This window comes from Spodoptera frugiperda, chromosome 17 (assembly GCF_023101765.2).
Source record: "Spodoptera frugiperda isolate SF20-4 chromosome 17, AGI-APGP_CSIRO_Sfru_2.0, whole genome shotgun sequence".
Taxonomy (NCBI): Eukaryota; Metazoa; Arthropoda; class Insecta; order Lepidoptera; family Noctuidae; genus Spodoptera; species Spodoptera frugiperda.
Window position 1 is genome coordinate 5,374,574 of NC_064228.1, and position 26,157 is coordinate 5,400,730.

At 37.0% G+C, this 26,157-nt stretch overlaps 1 protein-coding gene across 4 annotated transcripts in view; it reads left to right on the plus strand.

Annotated features, from left to right (window-relative positions):
- The window catches only part of LOC118276660 (glycerol kinase), a 48,304-nt gene that overhangs the window by 15,609 nt on the left and 6,538 nt on the right, over nucleotides 1-26,157 (plus strand). For 2 of the 4 annotated variants that reach the window (XM_050699891.1, XM_050699888.1), the window contains exons 1-9: nucleotides 4,017-4,246; nucleotides 17,611-17,693; nucleotides 19,766-19,922; nucleotides 22,002-22,103; nucleotides 22,518-22,735; nucleotides 23,446-23,555; nucleotides 24,051-24,156; nucleotides 24,924-25,116; nucleotides 25,665-25,842. In XM_050699891.1, coding sequence (XP_050555848.1) covers nucleotides 4,141-4,246; nucleotides 17,611-17,693; nucleotides 19,766-19,922; nucleotides 22,002-22,103; nucleotides 22,518-22,735; nucleotides 23,446-23,555; nucleotides 24,051-24,156; nucleotides 24,924-25,116; nucleotides 25,665-25,842 — 1,253 coding nt within the window. In that variant the 5' untranslated portion in view covers nucleotides 4,017-4,140. Of the gene's footprint in view, nucleotides 1-4,016; nucleotides 4,247-4,502; nucleotides 4,691-17,610; nucleotides 17,694-19,765; nucleotides 19,923-22,001; nucleotides 22,104-22,517; nucleotides 22,736-23,445; nucleotides 23,556-24,050; nucleotides 24,157-24,923; nucleotides 25,117-25,664; nucleotides 25,843-26,157 lie in introns of those variants that run through there. The other 2 variants (XM_050699889.1, XM_050699890.1) reach the window with 2 other exon arrangements.

Below are 26,157 nucleotides of genomic sequence, written 5' to 3' on the forward strand. Positions count from 1 at the left end.
CGGAGCCAGTTAAGCTCTGTGACTTTCCGTATGGGCGTGAGCCCCGGTAAACCTGTTAGGTAGTCCGCAGCTCCGGATCAGGCCTTGCAGGGCCCGATCTGAGGGATGATGGCTCTTTAAGAGGCGTACGCACGCCATTCAATAGCTTTTTTTTAAGGAGGGAAAATCATCCAATGGTTTCTCTCGCCTTAGGTTCTTACTTACTAAAAACCACCCTGTTTCTACTCCTGCTTTTCGATCCGGAGCCCCGGTACACCCGCTAGGTAGTCTACAGCTCCGGATCAGGCCATTCAATAGCTAGTAACACATTTTCTATTCCTTGCGTATGACGAATGACCTTAAAAACGGAATAAAAATAGAATTGTCGGAAGGTATCTGGTGACACCGGAGTACGTCTGCCCCGGAAATATCCGACAGACAGTCCAACCTTAGCGTAACTGAGATAGTTATGTATGTAACTAAGTACGGATACTATTTTCATATAAAAACTTGATGTGCTACCTATCTGTCTTACAATGGTCATTAGTCTAGAATATTCGGAGCTGCGGACTAAGCGGGTTTACCGGGACTCCGACTCAAAAAGCAGGAGTAGGAACGGGGTGGTTTTGAGTCAGTAAGAGTCTGACACTCCCTCTCGCCTCGCCCAAGGCGGAAGAAGTCAATAGATGTTTTTCCTTACCCAAAAAAAAAAAAAAATCAATCAAAACTTTTGGTTTTAGGTTCTCGAAGTCGCTACCAATTTATCTCAAATTATCATTCTAAGAGTGCTTTTCCACCAGATATGTGCTATGCTATGTTATTGTGGATGCGTTTAGCTTCCACCAATCATATTCATTGGTACACGTAGCAATTTTTTTTTAAATGGAAAGATGCCTGCGTTCCCTACTATCGATACATGGCATACTTGAGCTGCGCTTCTTCCTCGTACAGCTACTTTGCGGCGGCGCATCTTCATAGCACATCTTACTAGCACAGCTACATAGCTTAGTATCAATGAAAATGGTCACTAGATTCACATTTTCGTAGCACTCCAATTCATCTCAAGTAACCATCAAACCAGAAGTTTCCCTTTTAAGTATATATATGTATGACATTATGACATAGTAATTTCCTTGTCTTTCATCTACCCATCTACTCTATGTATGTTAAATGTCTCGGTCAATTCATTACTACATATAATATTGTAAATAAAGTAGTAAAACGTAGTTTGATATCTAATTTACAGTTAAAACTGCAAAGACCTTGCCTGTTGGGCTCAAAGTCCATCAAATGATATCACCACTGGTAATGTACTTGAATAATTTACATTAAAATTAACTTCGTACATTGAACCGGTGACAATACAGAGGGCTTAGTACGAGTTTGTTTTACGTTCAACGTGCGCTCGGCGCTCTTATTGGTTGGTTCATTCGTGCCGGCCAATCAGAGCACCAAACGCGCTCTCGTTTCGGTTTCGTTCAAGGTAAGGCAAACTTGTACTAAGGGTACATATAAATATAAAGTCGAAAGTTCATGTACAATTTGTTAACACCAATTTCTGTTCGTGAAAAGTCAGTAAAAAGATTCCAGAATTTAGAAAAATGTCACAAAACCACTGGCATATGGTAAAGGAAAACATTATGACCTGGAAATTGCTAATCCACCTTGCGCAAGAACTCAAGCAGGGTGATTAATACCCATTAACTACCCATTTCCCATTACCCATAACAACTAAGGGAAAAGACCCTTGATAGAAGAGGTTTTTGCCCAGCAGTCCCATTTACAGATACAGGCTAGGGCAGGCATGATAGGGCTGCGGACGATCTAGCGGGTTACCGGGCCTCTGGCTCGAAGCAGGAGTAATAACGCGATAGTTTTTAGCCAGTAAGAGTAAAACCTATCACCTCACCGAAGGCCGGAGAATATATGATTTTCTATCCTCAAAAAATATAGTTAAATTAAATAACCTATATTTAGCAAAACTCTCTATTTCAAATTACAGTTTCAACGTAGATATGACTAAAACAAGCGTTGTTATAATAAATGACATACAACCAATCAGTTGTAACTAGAAATAACTAGTTTAAAAACTCGTGGCAAAACTGCTAAAATCGATGAATTTTAATGCATATGTCCAAAAATAGGTGTTTGATAAACCTATCAACAACAATTACATTTACTCACCTCTGCTACCAAAACGTGTTTGGTAGCGTCAGTTGTTTATTTATGCATCCGCCAGACTATGCAAATGTATTTTTTTAGTACACAGAATGTCAAAAACATTGGTAGGTGTGGCTGTTTTTACATCTTGTACCACGCCATTATGTTTACTTTTTATTTTTGTGTAACTATTGATAATTTTAATTGATTTCACCTTTTTATTTTCCTCAACATTTTTGTTTTCTGGTTCTTTGAGACAGTCGTATTTTTTGCCGTAAATTCGCGCTTCTTTTATCGTATCTACTTCTGGCGAACATGGACATGTTGTTTTCAGTTACCCAATGTGTACATGGTAAAGCAGTTTCGACGAATAAAAACGTCATCGACCTTCGTTTGATAGTGTTTACGTAACGCCGGCTACTCGGCTCATACGGACACACCCCCGAACTATTTTATGAAAGCTGTTTTAGCAGTCAAGGTGACATTGACGCAACTTTTTATGTTCTTACGTATCTCGATCGTGTCGTTCTAGCTTCTTAATCTTTATTCAAATTATGCTCTTTATGCGGATTCTCCGTTCTCCATACTACTACTAATGAAAGGGTGTTCTCGCCACGATTCTGCAGAAGCAAAATTGTTATGTAAATCATTTTTACATTCACGTGACAATGTTGTTATTGTTTCAAATGATTCTGGTCACTCAACTCATGCGTGATACGTATTTTTAGCTCTTAACAACACCCACGGTAAGAGCAGTGTTGGCCCTGGCACTTTCGTAGCTAAAGACCGCATGGCACATGACTTGAATGAAAGTAAAATAGCTTTCCTATGACTTGGGAAATTAGAAGCTATAAAATACACCTTATGACATGATCGTACAGCGCAATTGTATTTTAAAAATAAATTTGACGTAGGCGAAGTGTACTTCAAGGGCACGATGCATAGTTTTAAAGCTGTTTATACAATATTTTTTTCAATTTGCAACTTTGTTTATAGCGATCATCATGCAGCAACTAAGTACTCATACTTAGTTGCTGCATGATGTAACAGTTTTGCAAGAGTTTTTAATTACTCGATATTTTCCTTGCCTTTTTCGATGACAAATACTATTATTTCCTGGTTAGGTAAGTTGGTGTTAGTCACATAAGGATATTCCTCTTGCTATAAGGAAGATTCTAAAGGGGTTCCGTAAGGTGTAATTTTTGCCACGATTGGTACTTACCACTGTAGCATTGTAAGAAAATCAAAATTGTATTCTAAATTCACTAAGAAAAGGTTGACATTAAGTTGTATTTGTATTTCGTTTTTGGTCTTGTGAGTCGAATCTTTTTACACAAAGGACCTTTCCTCGAAGATAATATTTCTAAATTAGGAAAGTCTTCAGAGGTTTCTGTTTATAATTCGGACGGAATGGAAGCACTTTAAGAGACAAAGACTTGTATTCGTGGCGACACTTGTTCTCATTCTTTGTTTGGCAAATAATTTATTTATAGGTACTTATTATTTGGCTCTTGCCATGCGAAAAATATTTTTTTGCACGGTTCAAATCCGCACATGCGAATAGCGAAGCAAAAACATTGCGTATGCTTCATGACGCATGTTGATTTTGTCATGTTGTACTATTTTTGGGTGTCTAGTCAATTTGTTTTGTAAATTGTAGCTACAAAACTTACCTAGTTACATCATCGAAGTTCCATCGTGTTTGTCCATCAATAGTTGCCCAATTATCGCTTCGATGATATTTATTTTGGTTCAATGCATTATGCAGGGTGACAAGTACGAATGGTCCAGACTTATTGGACTATTGCCATAGTTTCTAGCTTACTTTCATTCAGTCTTAATTGTCATTTATCATCGGTATACCACCAGTTGGAGCGAATATCCCAAAATTCCGCGTAACTTAATTTATGAGGCAATTAAAATTTTTTGGCCGGTGTGTTCATACCTGAATGTCTATTTTCGTACTGACATTGTTATTGGTCAGTTTGTCACCTGTTCGTAATGAATAGTGAAAAAATCATTCCCCTTGTAGTGTTCATTGCTGTTGTGCTATTCGTTAAGATGAGTGATGTGAAACACATTTGGGACAAGCAAAAAACTAATTTCCGTAAGTGTTTCTTTTTAAATAGTTTTCTCAAGTTTACTTAGTCTTATCAGTTTTTTTTTAATAAATCTTATCGACAGTTATGTGTCGCCGTTCTACTCATTATCGATCGATAAATGAGGCTTTTGTTAGACGACATACGGCATCGATAAAACCGCGAAATTGCTCTGTGGCCGCCAGTTATGATTATGTGTACGAGTTTCTGTTCGCGTAATTATTGTTTTATACCTAATTTTACTACGTCATCGCACGGCGGAGTGATAACACGTCGTGTGGGTGTGTAAACCGCCGCGCCTCCGCAGTACGACTTTTGGTTTACGCGGGAATGAGCGCGCCTTGAGCGTTCCAAAATCGAATTTTCCCGCTCACATTTAAGTTGTCAAGTGTCATTTGTTTTTTTTTTTTTTGTTTTGGAGGTGTGATTTTTTTTAAGCAAAATGGATGATGGTATGTTTATATTGTATGGTTTTTTAAATATATTGAGCATTATTTTTTTATATTTTTATATTGTTAAAAATGATAAATGTTGATTTTATAATTAAATTCGCGAGTTTTAGATCAAGGTAATCGACTTTTCACTTTAGTGTTCTACGATCGAAATTATGTTAGTGTTAGCACTCGACTCTTTCAATTATCATTTTAATTGGTTACCAAGAAATAGAAAGTGGATTATCTATGAGGAAATCGTGGAAAATGTATAGTTAATGTAATTATTAAGTGTATGATGCAAGTACTTTTAGATAACATTCACCATAATATGTCGTCAAAGCTGAAAATGAATTCATTTGTTGTTGATGATAAACAATGTATTGATGACGCATCTTTTGTTTTTGGAGCATTTAAAAATAGTTTTGCGGTTAATTTATGGGATTTTTTACCTACCATTTAATCTGCAACAGGTTTGTAGGACGTTTTCAATTTTTATTTATTTATTGTATAAAAAACCAGTTGGATATTTAAGCGGTCGTTTCGCTACAAAAAATTTTGACAAATTGACATGCACTTTAGGCTATTTTCCGGAGCTGCGGACTACCTAGCGGGTTTACTGGGACTCCGGCTCAAAGAGCAGGAGTAGGAACGGGGTGGTTTTTACTCAGAATCTGACACTCCCTTTCCCCACGCTCAAGGGGGGAGAAGTCATTTGATGATTTCCCCACTTAAAAAGTCTATCTATTTATTGCCCTGTAACGTGTAACATTCACTTAATCTAGAATGGTTATCTAGTTTAATTCTTCAAACCGTCAACAATAAATCAACAAATAGTATTATGGTGGATACGATATCGGCTTATCACATTTTTGACTATGCTAACAGTTAAGGTTCAATTTGCATTATCACTGAGCGGCAACATGTTAAACATTTTGCCAACTTTACGTGAATTCTGTAACTTTCAAACTTATAACTAATTCACATGCCTACTTTAATAAAACATGACTTATTCTATTCCATACACTAGTACAGTCAAGTTCACATGACCCTAGAAAATGTAGTAAAAATCGCTCCCAGTCCTAAAGGTGGCAATGCAAAATGAACCTTCTAAGTACGTATGTTATCAGCGAATTTGCCGTACACACCCACACTTGGGAGAGTGCAGGTGTAATGTGATCCAGTTAATGAGCCATTGAACTTGGTAAAAACTAGTATAGACTTGGTTTTTCCGAAAAAAACATCGTAAATATGTATTTTATTGATAGCTTATGCTTTGACTAGGACATAGGTACTGTACATTGTTTAGTGTTGATTTTATCTGTCTGAAACGGACATTATATTATTATTAAGAATAGATTTTTGGTCCTTACATACGAATCTATGGGCATTGCATTAATTTGACTGCACGCTTGGCGCGGTGGCTGGACAACTGGCTTCCGTTTAACGTGGAGCGGTTCAATTCCCGCACGGAGCAACTCTTTGTGTGATCCACAAATTGTTGTTTCGTGGCTGGGTGTCATGTGCACCCACGACACAGAAGAAAATCCTAGAGTGAGGCAAAGTTTATTTAAAAAAAAAATAGTAAATGATCTGATAAAACTCCTTATCGGTTAAAAGAATTATAACTGCGCACCGGATCTTGGAAGTGATTAAATTCCAGATCTTTTTATGATATCCATTAAAGATTATTTTATTCAGTTGGTATAATGTTTATAATCTTTACTCTGTCTAGAGCCGAGATAAAGTGTTAAATACCTAATTTACCTGCGCTTACCTTGCTGATAAGCCTCTTAGTAAATCAGTCTATGTCAAGGTGTAACTGTAAACACTTTTGTATGTAAACACAAACACTACTTATAATATGGCGGATTGGCTATATAAAATGGCGGATTGGCTTTCTTTTACCATGTTTTTGGAAAGGATCAGAAAGTATTTAGAAAGTTGATTGATTAAATGTTTCTAGTGTTTACGTAATGTCTATGATTAGAATGTGTATTAATTTGTAATTAACCTTATTTAGTTCTCTATAGTTGTATTACAATTGATTAAACTGGTGGTTTTAATTTTTAATTCATCGTTAATTTTGCCAATGTTGTACGTACGCTTTGCAAAGCAAAACATAGCAGGATCTCTTCGTATATAGCAGTATACCTATAACCTCAAAACTTTGACTTTGAATTATAATAAGCAAAAATAAGTGTACTTTTAACGCAAGAAAAATTTGAACATTTTCAATAGCCTCTGATTTTTTAATACACCTACATTTAATTAGCAAAATCAATAAATGATCGAAGTGTTAAATTGATTTGGTAACAATAATTAAAAAAACTTGCCCGAAAATGTTACACCGTTTGCATACAGTCTGTAACTTTTCCATAAACTAACATGTAAACATAAAAAAGTAATGACATTGACAGCTAATTTTCCCGCTCTTTTTTCATGTGTCATGGCGTCGCGTCACGAGTGGTTTGCGTTTTCCTTCTACGCAACATTGTTTACTTACTGTAACCACATAGGTATTATATTACCTTGACTTTGTCATGTAATTTACCCATTCGTCTATTCTAATTAGCTATACATAAAAATCTATTGCTATTCGTTCGTTAGTCTTGCTAAAAGAATGACTGGATTGATATGGATGGATGGAGATTTGTTTTTAAACAAATGTGAGGCTTAGGAAAAATTTATGAAAATTGAAGTGAAAGTTATTTATTTAAAATAGACCAGGAAGGCACTTTTGAACGTTAAAGCAAATAAAATAATATTAACTGTCGGCCAGTCCTCTAGTGAAGCTATTTGCTCGTTCCAAAGTGTAAATTTCTTTGGAGAAGAACGAGCAAGAAAGTCCACAGGTTTTTTTTTTCAATCAGGTTCACAATACAATTCTTGGTTATATTGTTTCGATTAAAATTTTATGTAAATTGACGCTGTTATATAACAGCTCATACGAGCACAACTGTGAGTACAGCTACCGCGTATCTTTAATAAATATGGCTAAACGGATTATGTATCTAAGAACTAAGTACTTATTAAGATGTTATACAATTTCTGCTAACCTTGAGGAGTAAGCATATATAGTTATGATATTTAAATTGTTAGTTATGACGTAAATGAGTAATGAGCCCATAATTTTGATCTACTTAGTATATTTACAGTATATGTACGTATGAGAAGTTTTATCTTCTAATATTTATTCATTTAAGGCAACAATCTTAGCCTTAGCTTAGTTGAGTCTATGTTCACCAACGCAGACTCAACTAAGGTATGTTTTTGTATGGAAAGATGCGTGGTATGGATGCGTGTTATGGATGGTTTCCCTACTATCGATAGGTCCGGATTTTACTTGCACAGCTACATAACATCGGGTTGCATATTTCCACTGATACTAATATCAGTGGAAATATGCAACCCGATGTTAATGGTTATTAAGATATATTATTAATATAACACAATGGTCTGATTTTTTTTTCGACTCTAGGAAGGGTATTTTGTTTAAAATTCTCGGATAGCTAACTGTATACGTCACCGATCCTACTGTTTGATAGATTATGAAATTGGAAACACTATGTTTAATTATATTGGGTAACTATTAATTACTGTTAGTACCTACTGCCTCTTTTTTCTTATAACGTCTCTGGTGTTTCAAGTGTCCATGGGCGGCGGCGCATCAGGCATCAGGTGATCCGTCTGCTCCTTTACTGGCTTATTAAATAAGAAAGAAACAACCTGGACCTACTATGTGGTGCATTAATTTTAATTAATTTAACTTTTTCCCACCCGTGACAAAAATTTGAGAACATTCAATGCTTCAAAATTATAAGATTAAATAAATTACGCAGTTAAACATTTCATAATTTCTTTTTAAGACCTAAGGAATGTTGATGCAGTAAAATTGGGCTTAATGCAGTAATAATCGGTTTTGATAAAGTTTACCTTTTGGTATCGGGGAAAAACAGCTCAGTTTTAAAGCTACAAAGTCCATCATTAAAATTGACTAAATAACAAATGACTAAAAGAAGGTTTTAACCTATGGTATGCGGCGAACGCCGAAATATGTGAGACATGAATGTGTTTTCTATTGTGTCTCATATACCGGCAAATAAGACAAGAGTTTAATCATCTACACAATCAAATTCCTTTTTTATGGGATCGGAGGCAAACGAGCAGACAGATCACCCGATGGTAAGCGATCAGCGCAGCAGATGAACACCCGCAACACCAGAGGAGTTACCATCTTTGAATTTTGAATTCCAAAATCTTACGTTACATTTTTGGCGATCTAAGCAAATAGATCATTATAATAGTTTGTGCGAAAGCCAATAATGTGTCATAGTGAAACATTAATACCGAAATATTTAAGGAGTATAATTTAATATGTGTGACTCCAATTTGTTCTTGTCATTGTGTTATGTTGGTAAGTAATCATTATGTGACTATCATCGACCGCATTTGTATCATGTACGTTACTACAGACCGTCATAATAAGAATATATCTATTATTTCCTGTAGGCCAAAAGAGTTATGTTTTGATTAAAATACATCTATTGGTGAACAATGGCATTCTTGAGAGGAGGTTTCCCATAATTCTTAGGCTTGTTGGGACGTTAAAAATCTCACAAAGATCACCCAAGGCTTAAGAGATGCTTCTGCTTGTTCCTTAGTGGATGGTAGCAGTTTTAGCATATATCCGGATCCCAATACTAAGCCTTCTGGGTTTATTTTCAAGTTATTAGTTTCTGGACTTGATCCCTTTATTAACTAATATAAAACTTGGAGCTACGGATGACTTAACGGGTTACCGGAGCTCCGGCTCGAAGAGCAGGAGTAGGAACAGGATGGCTTTTGGTCAGTAAGACTAATATTCGCCTCACAGGAGAAATGTCTGGATGATTTTCCTCCATAAAAAGAAAAACTATATTTTGCCTTTTACACTTGATGCATTGATAAATACAGTTATTTTCATTTCGAAGCATAATGAAAGAAAGGCGTGACAAATAAATGTTAGCATAAATAATATGTTAATTATATATTTTATCGGAAAGTTGTAGCCGGATAGATTTTATCGTTATTTTGTCGGTCACACAGTTACTGTTACCTTATGCCTTAGCTAAAGGTTTGTTGACTTCTTGATTTCATTCCTTTGGTATGAATATCATGATTACAGTGACTTGGGATCCTGTAAAATCCTAGGAAGTCATACGGTATAAAATATTTAAATTCTGCTCAATTTATCAGGTCTCTGTCTTCTGTGCAGACTGCAGACCCCAACATAGTTGGGAAAAGGAAAACGAATGGAGGAAGAATATAAACATTCTTAGCTTTCCTGTCGTTAGTGTCGTGCTATCTCTATTAGTTCAAGTCTAATACAGTTCAGCCTTTATAACATTGTATAAGATTTTATTTTGATTTAATGTAATTTTAAAACCATGTACTCGATTTGGTCTACATGGTCCAACCAACCATGTCGACCAACGACCAAATCGACAACTAAGTCTATATTGTTGTTGGATCTATACTAATATTTTAAAGCTAAAGAGTTTTTGTAATATTATAAAGCTGAAGAGTTTGTTTGATTGTTTGTTTGTTTGAAGCGCTAATCTCCGGAACTACTGGTCCGATTTGAATCATTCTTCTTGTGTTGGATAGCGCATTTATCGAGGAAGTTTATAGGCTATAAAACATCACGCTACGATCAATAGGGTCCGAGCAGAGAGGGTGAAACCGCGCGGAAGGAGCTAGTTATGAATAAATGAATAACGTAATTAGTATAACACTTCGCTAGGCTAAAGTTTTTTACCAGCACGTAATGTTTATGTACAATGTAACTACCAGAACCCAATCTGACCTTTAAAGTCTTAAAAAAAATTAAGACGCAATTGTCATTAAATATACCTAATTATTACCAGGGAACAAATGACAGAGGGAAATCTCCAATATTGTTTTTGTTTAAAATCATTTAATGACTTTAATGTGTTATTTGTTATCTGTACCCCCGATATCTCTGTGATCTTTGGTCGAATAATATAAACAAGGAGGTTAATTACTATTGTCTGTGGTGGTTAATTTGTGTTGTTTATTTTTTCAACATGGTGGACGGAATTTTTTGTGTTAAGTACCAAAAAAGTTAGATACTTTATTTTCCTTATCCGAGTAATTCAAATATGCAGCCTAATCATTCAAGGTTCCCGGAGCTGCGGACTGCTAAGCGTATTACCGAGACTTCGGCTCAAAAAGCAGGAGTAGGAACGGTGGTTTTTAGTCAGTAAGAGTCTGACACTTCATCTTGCCTCGCCCAAGGTGGGAGCTCATCGGATGATTTTTCACCCTAAAAAGTCTTTCAAGGTTTTAATTTAAGTTTAATACCTATAAGCTTTTAAAATAATGGTGTCTAGAATTGGCTATCCCATTTTACATTGGAGTGGCTTCCAGTAAGCCACGTCAAAACTGTCCACTGGGATTTATATTCGAACATTATCGAGCTCCAAAATAATGATATTGTATTGCATTGGATGCCAAACCTCATAAAGGGGATTGCCAAATATACAAGGTCATCCGAACAATTTAAAACGTTTTTCGACCCGAATTGTGTTTAGTTTTTATGCAAAATAAGTGTCACCAAAACAAGATCGCCGCGCCCCCTGTTTTTATTCTCGTCAAACAAGTTTTATTGGCAAAGTTCCTTGATCAAATTGAAGCAAAACTTTTCTTGTTTGTAAATGCCAGGGTCAACGATACCTTTGACTTTAAATTACTATGCAAAATTGTGCACATTTTGATATGATTAATAATATGAATGCATAATGAAATGACTTTACGTTTTAATGCTTTTATAGGAACTATCGATGATAATTGATAACATAGTGAAAGCAAATACTTCAGAGTCATTGACTTACTCTGCGGATACAAAGACGAGACAAAAGTCTTTGAAAAATGAAAGGAGGAAAATGTCAATAGCTTAGAGAAATATTTTTTTTGGAGGGGGAAAATCATCCAATGGCTTCTCCCGTGTGGCGAGAAGGAGTGTCAGACTCTTACTGACTAAAAACCACCCCGTTCCTTCCCCTGCTATGAGCCGAAGATATCAATTTGAAATCCATAATTATTTTAATATCTTCGTCGATGACGACACAATATTTTTCTCATATTTGGCGCTAGCTGCCTCCCAATCCCAAACTGCGTTATCTCAGTAAGCTAAGCTAAGCTTAAATAACAATCTATCTATTTAGATACTGAACACCATCACTGGTGAATCATGCACAATATCAACAATGCAAGAATCAATTGTTCAGTATTATATTTCAAGCCGTCAACTTGAATATTGATAGCGGTAATAAACCCATATCAAGTGTTGTAAATGCGTATCTAAGTTTTATTACACATCTTGTATTATTGCACTATTACGTAATTTCATTCTGTCTATTTTTGCATCTGGATATCAATTTTTGACGGAACTTTCGCGAGCGGAACCTTCACAAAAAACCTGTTCCTTTTTAAAAGACAGGTAATGCACTAAATCTTCTAATGTTGCGGATGTCCAAAGCACTTCTTAGGTGGTACTAATCCTTTACCATTAGGTAATGGATCTACTTTTTCTCCCTAATAGATATCTAAAAAACTATTTTTGAAAACTATGGTTTTCTTACCATTCATTTATATGAATTAAATTTTGCTGAATACAATGACATGAATAAAAACAATTCATTTCATGTACGTTAATCGGTGATTCATAAATGGAGCCATTTTACTTTATTTCTTCAAAAGTTGAAAGGCATTCTCCGATTTTGATTGTACCTCTATCTACCTAATCATGGTACATTTCCAAAAATCCATATTTTATATCAAACTTCTAAGTTTTCCAAGTAGACCAGTGATGTCACTATCATCGAATTATTTTCAGAACTTATTTCACAATAAATCTGGTTCAGCCAGATAAGCATCCGCGTATGAGACCTTTTTTCCGGGATCATACTCACAATATATGATAGCGATGAAACAAGTTTTAAATTGACTTCCATACTTAGTGTTAATGATAGTAGGACGTTGGTAATTCCCTCACCACTTTATAGAACCAACGTGTTTTGAGATTAATTGAAGATTTTCCTTAACTAATGCTCAAGGTTCCATCTGCATCACGTGCAGGAAAAGCTAAATGAACTGCACTAGAGAAGAATCCGGCTATATAGGGGAACTGAGGCGTAATAGATACAGTCATATCCTGTAGATGGAACAGGTACAGGATAAATAGGAAGCAGCTCTCAAATATACGGATACAATATACTATAAATGAGTTATAGGGACATTGCTGGCGCTATTTGAGAAAATCCTTTTGGGAAATACAAACAAAAATTTGGGTTTTTTATGACATACTCGTTAGACGGTAAACGAGCAGACTGATCACCTGATTTTTAAGCGAGCGTCCCAAGTGCGTTACGGGCCTTTTGAAGGTTAGAAAATTAGGGTTGTTGGTGAATCGGGTATTGGGATAGGAAGTTAATTGGGCCTTCCAAATCCGAAAGGTGATCTAAACCAAGGCTATGATGTCGTTACCATCAGATGAGCTAAAAGAATATTATTGCTTTCCGATTTCAAAGGAACCTTCAAAATGTGGCGCAGTAGCTGTTTCCAAGCCATTGTCTAGTCTTCCAGTCTTTAACAATTGGTTATCTCCAATTTGTTTCGATATCATCTTGCTAAGTACAAGATTGCACTGCAGTTGTAAATTGATTGTGATCTGTAAACATAAATTAATTGAGGTTATTGTTCCCTGTCTTATAAAGATTGAAGGATTAAGTGTTCTAGATGTAGATAGTGCCTAGTGTTTGAATTTATCCAATCAAAATTGTTTTGGAAATGATTATACTATTCGGCATAGATAGACATGACTCATTTTTGAGGTGATTTGGAGAAAGATATGGTAGATTTTTTATGTAAAAGCTGTTTTTTGGCGTGGCAGACTTCTCTTGGATTTGGTGATATTAGTAAAGCAAACGATATATCAGTATAAACCAACCTTTCCAAATACACTTGTATGGACAAATCTGTTCGTATAGATACTTCTACATGTGTTTGTAATGTAATGCAGCGTATATGCTTCGTGTAATACACTTCAGTGCGGGGTAAATGCCGAGCAATCACAATAACTAAGGCTTCTATCATATAAGTAGTTGTACCAATCATGTCTATGTACCTATTTGTTTACTAGTGTAACCAAGGATAAGATAATTTGACGTTTACGTTTTTTGGATATTCAAATGCTCTTGCATGCATTGTTAGATCAAATGATTCTTAGGGTAGGTCGGACATATGTGGGCCCAGTAGGGCTGATGCCTGATCCGGAGCTGCAGACTGCTAGGTAGTCATAGGGTAGGGAGCTCCGGCTCGAAAAGCAGAATAGGAACAGAGTAGTTTTTGGTCAGTAAGAGTCTAACACTCCCTCTCGCTTCGCCCAAGGCAGGAGAAGTTATCGGATGATTTTCCGCCCTTAAAAACGGAAAGGTCAGAGTCGTACGTTTGTAAAATCATGTAATCGCCAAAACTAGCGAAAAAATACTGTACTGTTGATGCACCTCTGACTCATTCTACAGGTATAAACCCATGGTGTCGCATTATTATAATATGTCGTATTTCATACAGAAAGTCCTCGTAAAAACGATTTCGAGATAATGAAAAAAAAGCCATATTATGAATTGAACCGTCAAATTCTGCCCACGGAATATCGATTGATGTTATACAGTTGTTTACTTTACATGCCCTGTAAACTCCCATATTGACAGAAAGGGTTCGATAAATATGTATTCGTATGACACAGACACATACTTTGAGGACCAAAATATGTTCAAATCTGGGCAGACAGAGCTCTCATGTCATCTTTTAAGAAGTAACGAAAATTGGTAGAATATTTTCCTATGATATCGACTGATACATTACCAAGGGATTTTTTAAGGGAGAAAAGCGTCCAATGACTTCTCCCGCCTTGGGTGAGGCGAGAGGGAGTGTCAGATTCTTACTGATTAAAAACCACCCTGTTTCTATCCCTTTTCTATACCGTTATGCGTTATATTGTCTCTCCCATTCTATGAACCCCATGTGTGACGCCATGTTTATATACGGATTGATGTAAACATAAAAAGGTTATCAATTATATTAATGGTAGGTACAAGGGAAGTGTTATCGCTCAAACAATCTCTGATAGACAACCTTTACAGATTAGGATCTAGGTAGGTTTAAGGACAGTGGAATTTACGTAGTTTGTCTACACTGTACTACTAGATGTGAAATGTTTGTCAACACACAGCATTATATTTGTGGTTCAGAAAAGTGCTATCATCTGGGTCTGCTATATTTAGTCACATCAAATAGCACTCTGTGTTTTTATCCCTTTGCTATAATTCTGAACAAAACCTTTAGCCAAATTCCACTTTAGCGCTTGTCTACATACAGAGTAGAAAACTGTATGAGGATGACCCTGAAAAGTGTCAAAATTTACGTCAATTTCGTACATTTTGGTTATGTACTCTACAAGCAGATAAGCACTATATGGCATTTGGCTACAAACTGTTTTTAAATTGATGACAAAAGGTGGCATTGTTTAGTTCTACCCTTATGGAGTTTCTGACTCGTTCTTCTACATTCGAAGCAACACTTTGGAACGAGCGCCTAGCTTCACTGACGGACGGACTGATGGACAATTCAATTTGACGTTTCGAAAGTGCCTAATTTAGGATTAATTGAAATAAATGCTTTGACTTTTATGATTTGTTTAACATGGAACTTAGCCTGACTATTGAAGTAATTTATGTAGTTTGTCTAGAAAAACCATCTTCCGAGGTACATTTCCTTTTCTACGTAAGACGTGGTAATTCACAACTAATTCTATTTTACAATGAGGTGTTACTGTATTATCAACTTTAGTGCTTTCATACAATCGCTGTGACTCACGTGTACATTTCATAGATACAGTAATTAGTATATAAAGATTAGTTTTAATTGGCGTACTAGTAGGTATGAAGGATTTGTGATAATTACCACTTATCTCTTTAACGAAGAATGAGTAAATAGATGATTGTAATCTTTTGGTCGTGGAAAATTTTCGTTGTACATGAAAAGTTTGTGGGGCCGTAAAATTAATCAGAACATCTAAAGGAGGTGACATGTTTGAACATCTTTTTAAAAGAAGGATGAACGAAATGGGCCGGCTCGATCGGAGTAATCCACGGCCTCACAGAAAACCGACATCAAACAACGTTTGCTTGCGTTGTATTTCATTGTATGAGTGAGGTTACCGGAGGCCCAATTATCCCCTCCCCCAATTCCTAACCCGCAAAAGGCTGGTAACGTACTTGTAACGCCTCTGGTGTTTCGAATATCCATGGGCGGAAGCGATTGCTTACCATCGTACCATCAGGCGATCCGTCTGCTTATTTACCGGCTTATACCGTAAAAAAATGCATTTAATATGTTCGAAAATCCTCCTAATATTTGATCTCTTTGCTCCTAATTATGTATCATCTAAATGTACACATGAATGCAATAAATGATATGAGTTTGAGTTTGACGTGATTATGAAATTACCTTGAAGTATCGTTTGATTTCCAATCAGTATCTTTAGGTAATCTATACGTACCTAAGACCTAAGATGGCATTCCGACCTCATACAAACGAGTTGAGAAGTACCGACGTTTGTTTATGAAATTATAAGTCGTAAAGATTGTGATAGTTTTTAAAGTCTATCTATAATAAAATTAACCTTAGCAACTAGTAATATTGATAATAATTAAGTTAATCTTAGTAACCTTTGGTTAATCTGTTAGTCTACGATAGTACTTGATGATGAAATAATTGTGTTCCAAGTATTTATTACTTTACTTACACTATTAAAAATATCTCGAAATTCGAGGTTTTTAGATACTTGCACTACTTATATGTATATCACCTCTCATTCTTGCATTACAGTGTCTGCCTACCCCATGGGGGACAGGCGTGAGGTTGTATGTTGTGTAATAAAAACTTGCACTCTCTGTCAATGGTTTTTGCATAAAGATGGCACTTAACTACTTATAGACGAATAAATTCGCGTGACGTGTAGTGGGTTCAATTCCCGCACCGAGTATCTCTGTGTGTGATTCAAAAAATGGGTCTGGTCGGGTCTGGGTGTGATGTGTATACGAACTTGTATGTTTGTAAACGCACCCAAGACACAAGAAAAATCCTGATGTGGAGCAACGTTTAAAAAAAGGTTAAAAAAAGAATAATGTATTTTGGTCTATTGCAAAAGGCAGGCAATAAGTTTCAAATAATGGGAGTTGAAAACTTAAACTTATGTAATACATATGTCTGTATGTATATCTGGTGATACTGAACCAGTTGGATAAAAGCCAGGAAAAAGAAAATAAAATGTATCTTAGTCATGGAGTTTTCTGAAAATGGTTCGTTTTATGAAGGGTTGCCAATTTGAAAGATGGTCAAAAGTCGATATAACGCCGTAAGTCGTCACAGACACTAGACATTTTTAATGCGTTAATTCGAATTTCCTCGTCACTGTTATATATTTTAAATATAAATACCTATTGTTGAAATTATCTAACATGTAAATCAAACAAATAGTCAGAAGCACACTGAATATAAGCATTTCATAAAAACAAAAGAAGATCATAATTTCCACTCTTATGGTGCTCCCACACAGCGGTTATATAACGTTATATAACAATGTTACATTTGTGTTGTGTTGTAGAGCACACCAGTGGTTGTAGAGTATGTTACATGCTGTTATAAATGTTACACAATGTTGTATAACGTTATATAACTGCTGTGTGGGAGCACCATTATAAGCGGCCAGCTTGCTACAGAAAATATAAAATATATAACAGAAGTTTACTCTAACTAGAACCGAATACTTTTTCTTTGTCTTTTATTTTAATGGCGTTTTCTTTTGTTTCCAGGCAGCACAATGCCAGTGAGAGAGGGCCCCAAGCGGCCGTTGGTCGGCGTCATTGATGATGGCACCAAGACTGTTCGATTTGTGGTAAGTGATCTATTATTCCAGTTCATCCATCACCTCGATCTCGGAAACTCATAAAAATAGAAAAACATGGTAAATATCCCGTTTCGAGTTCTAATACAAGTAATCTATTGTTATTAATTAACAGACTGAAATACCCTTTCAGTGTGGTTTTCCGCCAGGGATGTGTTTCGTTACGTTGCTGTGGATGCGTCTGACTTCCACCAATAATATTCATTGGTACTTTGATACACATAGCTTAGCACTTGCACTGGTGAAAACGGATTCAGCTAAGCTATGTTCTTTTTTTTATGGAAGGTAATGCGTGCTATGGTTGTGTGCTATAGATGGCTTCCCTAAAATGAATATAAAAAAATTGGAAAAACAAGGTAGCCACCTCAGTATGAGTACCGAGCACTGGTTTCCAGTTGGCTCTCTTTGCGCTTCGCACGGACGGACAACGTAAAATATCACAAAATAATTATAATAAAAAAAAGCAATAGGACATAATAGAAACCGGTTCTAATGAAATGCAGCAGTTTTACCAGCTTACCTTGCCTGGTTTTAGTAGGTGTAGGTATGTTAAAACTAATAAGTACGTCACGCTATTTCTCATAATATAATAATGTTTATATAGACATACAGACATTAATATCTACAATTAAAATTATATATTTCGAGGTCACAGATAGAAGGCGGGGCGATACGTAAACTAAACTAAATGTTTTTATAACAATTTTAATCTAAAGTGAACTTTGAACACGTTTACTGGTCAGATCGAGATATTTGAACCGAATTTTGTTACTGCGTGTTAATTTGAAATACTTTTAACATAAGTATACTTTATAATGTCGTCCGGTGACAGAGTAGAATTCCTTTTTACCACCCCTTCTCTTACCCCTACTCTTCCCGTGGGTGTAGTAAGCCAACCAAGGAAAAATACACATTACATATTGAACTAAGACCAGGCAGCAGCGCTGTCTGATAAATCTGAACGATTGTATAAACTGCAATGTCTCGTCTGATCACCAAATGTGAAGATTATGGCAAATGCTTCATAGTATGACATACATGTCATGGGATGGTGGTCATGGGACTTGATATACATGTGATTGGATGTGAATGTTATAAAAAAATCGACAAAGTTACAATTGAAAAGTAAGAAAAAGTCATCATCAACAGCCTGTAAGTGGCCAATGCTGACCAAAGGCCTCTTCTTATCACGGAGAAGGTTTGAAGTGGTTTGAGCTTTAATCACCACGCTTGCTCAATGCGGATTAAGAAAAAACTCTTAAACTTAAATATTTATCGGTCACGTAATCCTTTACCATTTCCCAATATTTCAATAATTAATGTCCGATTCGGATCTAATATTGTCTGTTTGATAAATTAATGGAAAATAATTATGTATGTAACGTAACAATTTATCTGATAAGAGTATAAATCTTTACTTTTTTTTCCTAGCTTATGACACGGCGTCTGTTGCTATCAAGCAATTACTGATTGATAATTTATGCGTATAACAATTTCTCTTGCGATTTCCTTGATAAGTTAATGCCTGTAATGATCAGAATTATAATACCTAAGTAGCTTAAAAAATCTTAAATCATTACATAACCATATCTTTTAGGTGTGTTTCCTTCAAAGATGTGTTATGCTACGTTGCTGCGTTTGCGTTTGGTTTCCACTAATCATATTGTACACATAGCTTAGCACTGGTGGAAATGGACTCAACCAAGATATGTTTTATGTGAAACCTGTGTACTATGGATCTTTCCTATGGATGTGTGCTATGTATGCGTGTTATGAATGTGTGCTATGGATGGCTTCCCTACTATCGATACATTGCATACTCGAGCTGAGAGACTTTAGACGCATATAATTTGGTCAGTTTTTATTGTACGACAAAACTAAGTACACAAATCAATTCGTTACATTATAAGCTTCATAGTTACACACATGCTTAAAAACGAACATTCTCCTCTTATGACCATTGAATTACCTCAACATGGACACATGTCTAAAAACGTGAACATTCTCCTCTTATGACCAATAAACTTTTCTTTTCTTACAATTTTATAACTATTTACTTCCAGATATACGAGGCTGGCCGATCAGAAGAGCTGGTGGCCTATCAGATGGACAAGACAGAAGTACAGCCACACGAAGGATGGTCAGAACAGGATCCTCTAGAAATTATTCACCACATCAAGTTGTGCGCTGAGAATGCCATCGATCAATTGGTGGAATTAGGTAAGATTTATCAGTTTTTCTATAAGATTAGAGATTCATCATCATAATCGTCATGTCCCCATCATATAGATGGATGGCAGGCCACAACTGGCTCGCACAGCAAAACTGTGGAATGAGCTGTCGTCGGTGGTATTTCCGAAACGATACGACCTTCAAACCTTCAAGAAAAGAGCGTATTCCTTTTTAAAAGGCCTGCAACGCACCTGTGTCTACACTGGCGTTGCGAATGTCTATGGGCGACGCATTCGCTTACCATCAGGTGAACCGCCTGTTTGCCCACTATTCCATAAAAAATACAGCCATAAGACGTCAACTTATAATACAGCCATAAGATCGGCCGGGTGGGAGGAGACCGTTATCAGAGCGTGTGATTAGAAATTGGTACATTCTTATTAGTTTCTAGCTTTCTGTCTAGGGCTAAAAAGTATGTCACTATCTAGCCTTCTAACTATCTGTGGATAAAACAAACAAACGCTCTTTTACGACATGAAATAAAGACAATCAAACGCTTCCGCATTTTGTACCATTAGGGTAGGTAATAAAGTTTATTATTGTAGTTAGATAAAATAATTTCAGTTATAAGGAAAGGCCTTCCTGCAGTGCGATGATAACGGTAAAAAATGAAATGAATAACGAAAATACACAAAATAGGATGGAATTTTTTTTTAAGAGGGGCAAATCATCCTATGGCCTCTCTCGCCTTGAGTGATGCGAGAGAGATCGTCAGACTCTTACTGACTAAAAACCACCCTGCTCCCACTTCTGCTCGTTAAGACCCGTTAGGTAGACCGCAGCTCCGGGTCAATAGGCATGAGATTAGTATTTAATATATATTTCATCTTAAATTTGTATCATCATTTGCCCCAATTCCAAAATGATGCATGATAGCAATAATAAGAAACTTAGTTTTAATAAGTAAATAAGATAATACTAATGATTCAATACTTTTCTTATCAACATGTAATGACGTCAGAACCGAGGCCTATATTATTATTTTGTTAGTTCTTCTACGTCATTATATGCGGTCATAACCTTTTGTTATCGTGCGTAGAAGCAACAAGAACAACTCATACTACTAAATATCATAGTATATTAAGTATGTTTATTTTGCCCATGGACACATGAAACACCAGAAGCGTTACAAGTGCGTTGCCTTTTGGGGGTTAGGAATTTAAGTGTTGTTGGGGATTCGGGTATTGGGCAGATTGCGGAGGGGGTAATTGGGCCTCCGGTAACCCGCACACAACAAAATAAAACTTAAGCGTTGTTTCACGTCGGTTTTCTGTAAGGTCGTGGTATCACTCCGGTCGAGCAGGCCCATTCGTACTGAAGCATGGCTCTCCCAGTCACTTTTAAGTTAACAGTGACTTAAGTAACACTCAGCATATATTTTGCTTAAGAGACTATCGTTAACTTGGACTTTGGTAAATCACTATCGACTAACGATAAATAATTGACACAAAAATCAACACTCTGCCATTGGAGTGACCTGATATCATATGCTCACCGTATCAGTGTCACCGAATATGTTAATTACAATCATAGTTCAAACAACTGTTATTTTAATTGAGATTCTATTGTTGTTTAATTAAGGTTGCCTTTTGGAAAAACCTGATTCGATAAATGTTGACATATATTTTGTTTATGTAGACATTTTGCTGCCGCACTTCGAGACATTTAATGATTACTTTAACTATTCCTTAGTGATGATGCAAATGACTTAGTTAAGTAGCCATTAAATAGCTCTGAGTACGGCAGTAAGATTTATAAAAAACCAAATGAACGAAAAAAAAAAAAACGGTTTACGCTCTACTAGTTTCGATTCACACAAGGACTCTTCCTTATGAGCAGCGTGCGCAGGCGCGGCGACGTTATGTCGCCTATCTAGTCAGTAGGCTAATTTAGCATATCTCACGATAGTTCTTATAAAGACCATCGATTGCATTATTTTTTGTTTCTTTAAGTGTTTGACTGCCAATAGAAAACTGTCGAAGGCAAATACTCCGCTAACGTCAGTCACCGGTGACCACCACGGCGCGGCGTTCAATGTGTTAATGCTTTTTTTTTGTTTATTTTCAGGTTATACCAAAGACGATATCGTAGCGTTGGGCATCACAAATCAGAGAGAGACAACAATAGCATGGGACAAGTATACGGGCGAGCCGTTGCACGCTGCTATAGGTAAATACATAATATTACGAATAATCATATCTTTTTTTTTATTGTGTTCTATCGATGTTCCTTAATCTAGTTTAGTTTGTGTGTTGAAAAATTTATAGCTATAAATATTTTTATCTTTCACTAGCTACTTTTACGCAGATTCACGCGCTCTGCTCGACTTTCATTGGTCGTAGCTTGAAGTTTAATAACCTATACCCTTCCTCAATAAATGCTACTGCTATCCAACACAAAAATAATTATTAAATTCGGACCAGTAGTTCCGGAGATTGGCACGTTCAAACAAACTCTTTAGCTTTATACATTAGTGTAGATTTGTCTTTATATTTTACTCACCTTGTGTATTATACACCTTATTTATGTACTCACCTTATGTATTACACCTTAATATGTATTTTATCTTATGTATTTTTCCAGCATGGAACGACATCAGAACAGATAGCACGGTGGACGCGATCCTAGCCAAAATCCCAGACCGAAACAAGAATTACTTCAAGAACATTTGCGGTCTGCCCATATCTCCTTATTTCAGTGCTTTGAAGATGCGCTGGTTAAAGGACAATGTAAAGGCGGTGCGGCGAGCCAGCAGGGACAAGCGGCTGTTGTTCGGCACTGTTGATACTTGGATTGTTTGGGTAAGTAGTTTGTTAGTGGTTTTTGAATAATATAGGTTACTAGCTACTTCCGCGCGGTTTCACCCGCTCTGCTCGGCTCCTATTGATCGTAGCGTGATGATTTAAAGCCTAAAACCTTCCTCAATAAATGCACTATCCAACACAAAAAGAATTATTCAAATCGGACCAGTAGTTGCTGAGATTAGCGCGTTCAAACAAACAAACTCTTCAGCTTTATAATATTAGTATAGTACGGATACATAATCTATTATGTTTTAATTTTAACTGGAGTATACAAAACTCCAAAGTCTTTTTTTATGGAATAAGCCGGTAAACGGGCAGACGGATTACCTGATGGTGAGCTATCGCCGCTGCCCATGGACACTTGAAACAACAGAGATGTTACAAGTGTGTTGCCGTCCTTTTGGGGGTTAGGAATTTAAGGGTTGTTGGGGAATCGGGGATTGGGAGGGGAGTAATTGGGCCTCCGGTAACCTCACTCACACAACGAAATAAAACGCAAGCGTTGTTTCACGTCAGTTTTCTGTGAGGCCGTGGTATCACTCCGGTTGAGCTGGCCCATTCGTGTCGAAGCATGGCTTTCCCACACTTAGTTCCGAAGTCTGATACCCAGAATCATTTACAATGCTTTTCTCTTTCTTGTTTCGTGAAAGACATGATTATAGCTGATTTTCATAGAAATATATATTAACGAGTAATATTGCTTCCAGAATATGACCGGTGGACCTCACGGTGGCCTGCACATCACTGACGTCACAAACGCGTCTAGAACTCTCCTCATGAACCTGGAAACTTTGAACTGGGATCCTATTCTGTGCAGGTAACGTTTATTTTTTCCTTTTATTTATGATAATTATGGCTATGGGCACTTATTTTTTTCATAAAATATTTTATCTAAAATGTTTTCTTAATTGGCGAATGGTTTGCGCAATGCTGATAGGCAGTTGCGCAAAAAGTTAAATTTTTACGCACACATCATCACATCAACAGCCTATAAGTGGCCACTGCTGACCAAAGGCCTCTTCTCACACGGAGAAGGATTGAGCATTAATCACCACACTTGCTCAATGCGGGTTGGCGATTTCAAACTTATAATCAGAAATTATAAGCCCAGGTTTTCTTCACCGTTTGTCAGTGGTGTCTAAATAATCTTAGAAAGTACACATAACTCGGAAAAAGTCACATTAGTACTTGCCGTTGGTAGGTTTTGAACCCGGGCTTCTTAAACCTCCGGGCCACCACGACAATTTTTGCGCAACTATGATAAATATATTATTATGACAATAGTATGTTATAAACATGATTTGTTCTCCAGACTGTTCGGCATCCACCGAGACACACTGCCCACAATCAGAAGCAGCTCAGAGATATACGGCACCGTGAAAGATGGCTCCATTGTCGACGGAATCAGGATATCTGGTGTAAGTAAAATCTTTGTTACTTGACTACCATTGAGTCATAATTTTAGCAGTACGACTGCCCTAGCAAGAAATTATCGAAATATTTTGCAAGTACAATTTAAAATGACCTAAATATCATTTGCGGTAAGCACAATATTAATTTAAATATTATTTCAAATCAACGGCCCGATAGCGTTGCACAAGCGGACACTGTAGCCTAAATACAACTGCAACATCAGAATGATCACAAATTGACTCCAGCATTTTGTAGGCAAAATGCAACGACTCGCGATTTAATATAAAAGTATATTATGTTACGGGTCTGGAAGGACAACATACTGTAAAAGGAACGCAGAGGCAAGCTAGTGCCGAGCCAGAAAATGTCATATTTTTTACAAAACTGTAAAGGCAAAACGAACACAGACAAGACACTTGCAAAACAAACACAAATGCAATAGCGGACAATGTAGCAAAATACTTAAACATCGTAATTTTTCCGAAAAGGCTAGGATAAACTGGCTGTAGGCGCAACGGACTAATAGCGGTCTTTAGATTCACATTAAAACGATTAGACTTATTTTGTGATCCACAAACTATTCGAAGTTTCGGAAACACCGCGTGGGTGTCTATTTGTGCATGTGAACTTGTGTGTTTGTAAGTACGCACCCTTATATGACACATAAAAAAAATCCTAGTGTGGGGCATTACGTTTAAACTAAAACGATTTTCTCGGAAAATTCGATTCCAATTTCTATGACTATTTACAAAAAATATCCCCCCTTCAACAGATACTAGGCAACCAGCAATCAGCCCTCGTGGGCCAGAACTGCCTCCAAGCCGGACAAGCGAAGAACACGTACCGCAGTGGTTGCTTCCTGCTCTACAACACTGGGACCCGTCGCGTCCAGTCCACGCATGGACTTATCACCACCGTGGCGTACAAGTTGGGACCTGATACTCCTGCTGTTTATGCTTTGGAGGGTGAGTAGCTTTTTCTATTTTAAGGGGGGAAAATCATCCTATTACTTCTCCTGCCGTGGACGAGGTGAGAGGGAGGGTCAGACTCTTACTTACGACTGCACGGGCAACTGGCTGCCGCGCAACGTGTTGCGGGTTCGATTCCCGCACGGAGCAACTCTTTGTGTGATCTACAAATTGTTGTTTCGGGTTTGGGTGTCATGTGTATGTGAACTTGTATGTTTGTAAACGCACCCACGACACAGGAAAAAATACTAGTGTGGGGCAACGTTTAAAAAAAAAGACTAAAAACCGCTCCGTTCTTTCTTCTGCTTTTCGTGCCGGAGCTCCGAATACATCAAAGAAATGTCAAATTCTTCCCTTATAAACATTTGTCACGCAGTTTACCAGTTTCAAACACTAAAACGACAATACCTGCCTGTCTCCCATATGGTCAGGCAGAGAGAATGGAACGCCAATAGCTGCGAATCTTACATACTTCTTTGGCTTCATCAACAGTAATCATTCATTCAGTAAAACGACAAATAACTGTTATATTCTCTCGTCCCCAGGTTCCATAGCCGTAGCAGGTGGCGCAATGAAGTTCCTGCGCGACAACCTCCGACTTATAAAGGACGTGGTGCAAGACACGGAACATATTGCCGGCCAAGTATTCTCTACTGGAGACGTGTACTTTGTGCCGGCTTTCAGTGGGCTATATGCGCCTTATTGGAGGAAGGATGCGAGAGGGTATGTTTATAGAACAGTTTTATGATTTTTATGGTATAAGCTGGTAAACGAGCAGGCGCATCACCTGATGGTAAGCAATCGCCACCACCCATGGACGTTAAACGTTTCAGGATGATGGTTTCGCGGGTTACCGCACTAGCGTTACCGGCTTTTTGGGGGTTAAGAATTTATAGGTTGTTGGGGAATCGGGGATTGGGAAGATTGAAAAGGAGAGTAATTGGGCCTCTATTAACCTCAGTCACATAGCGCAAGCATTGTTTCACGTTGGTGCAAATTGATCAATAGTTTGCGCAAATTGACAAACAGTTTGCGCAA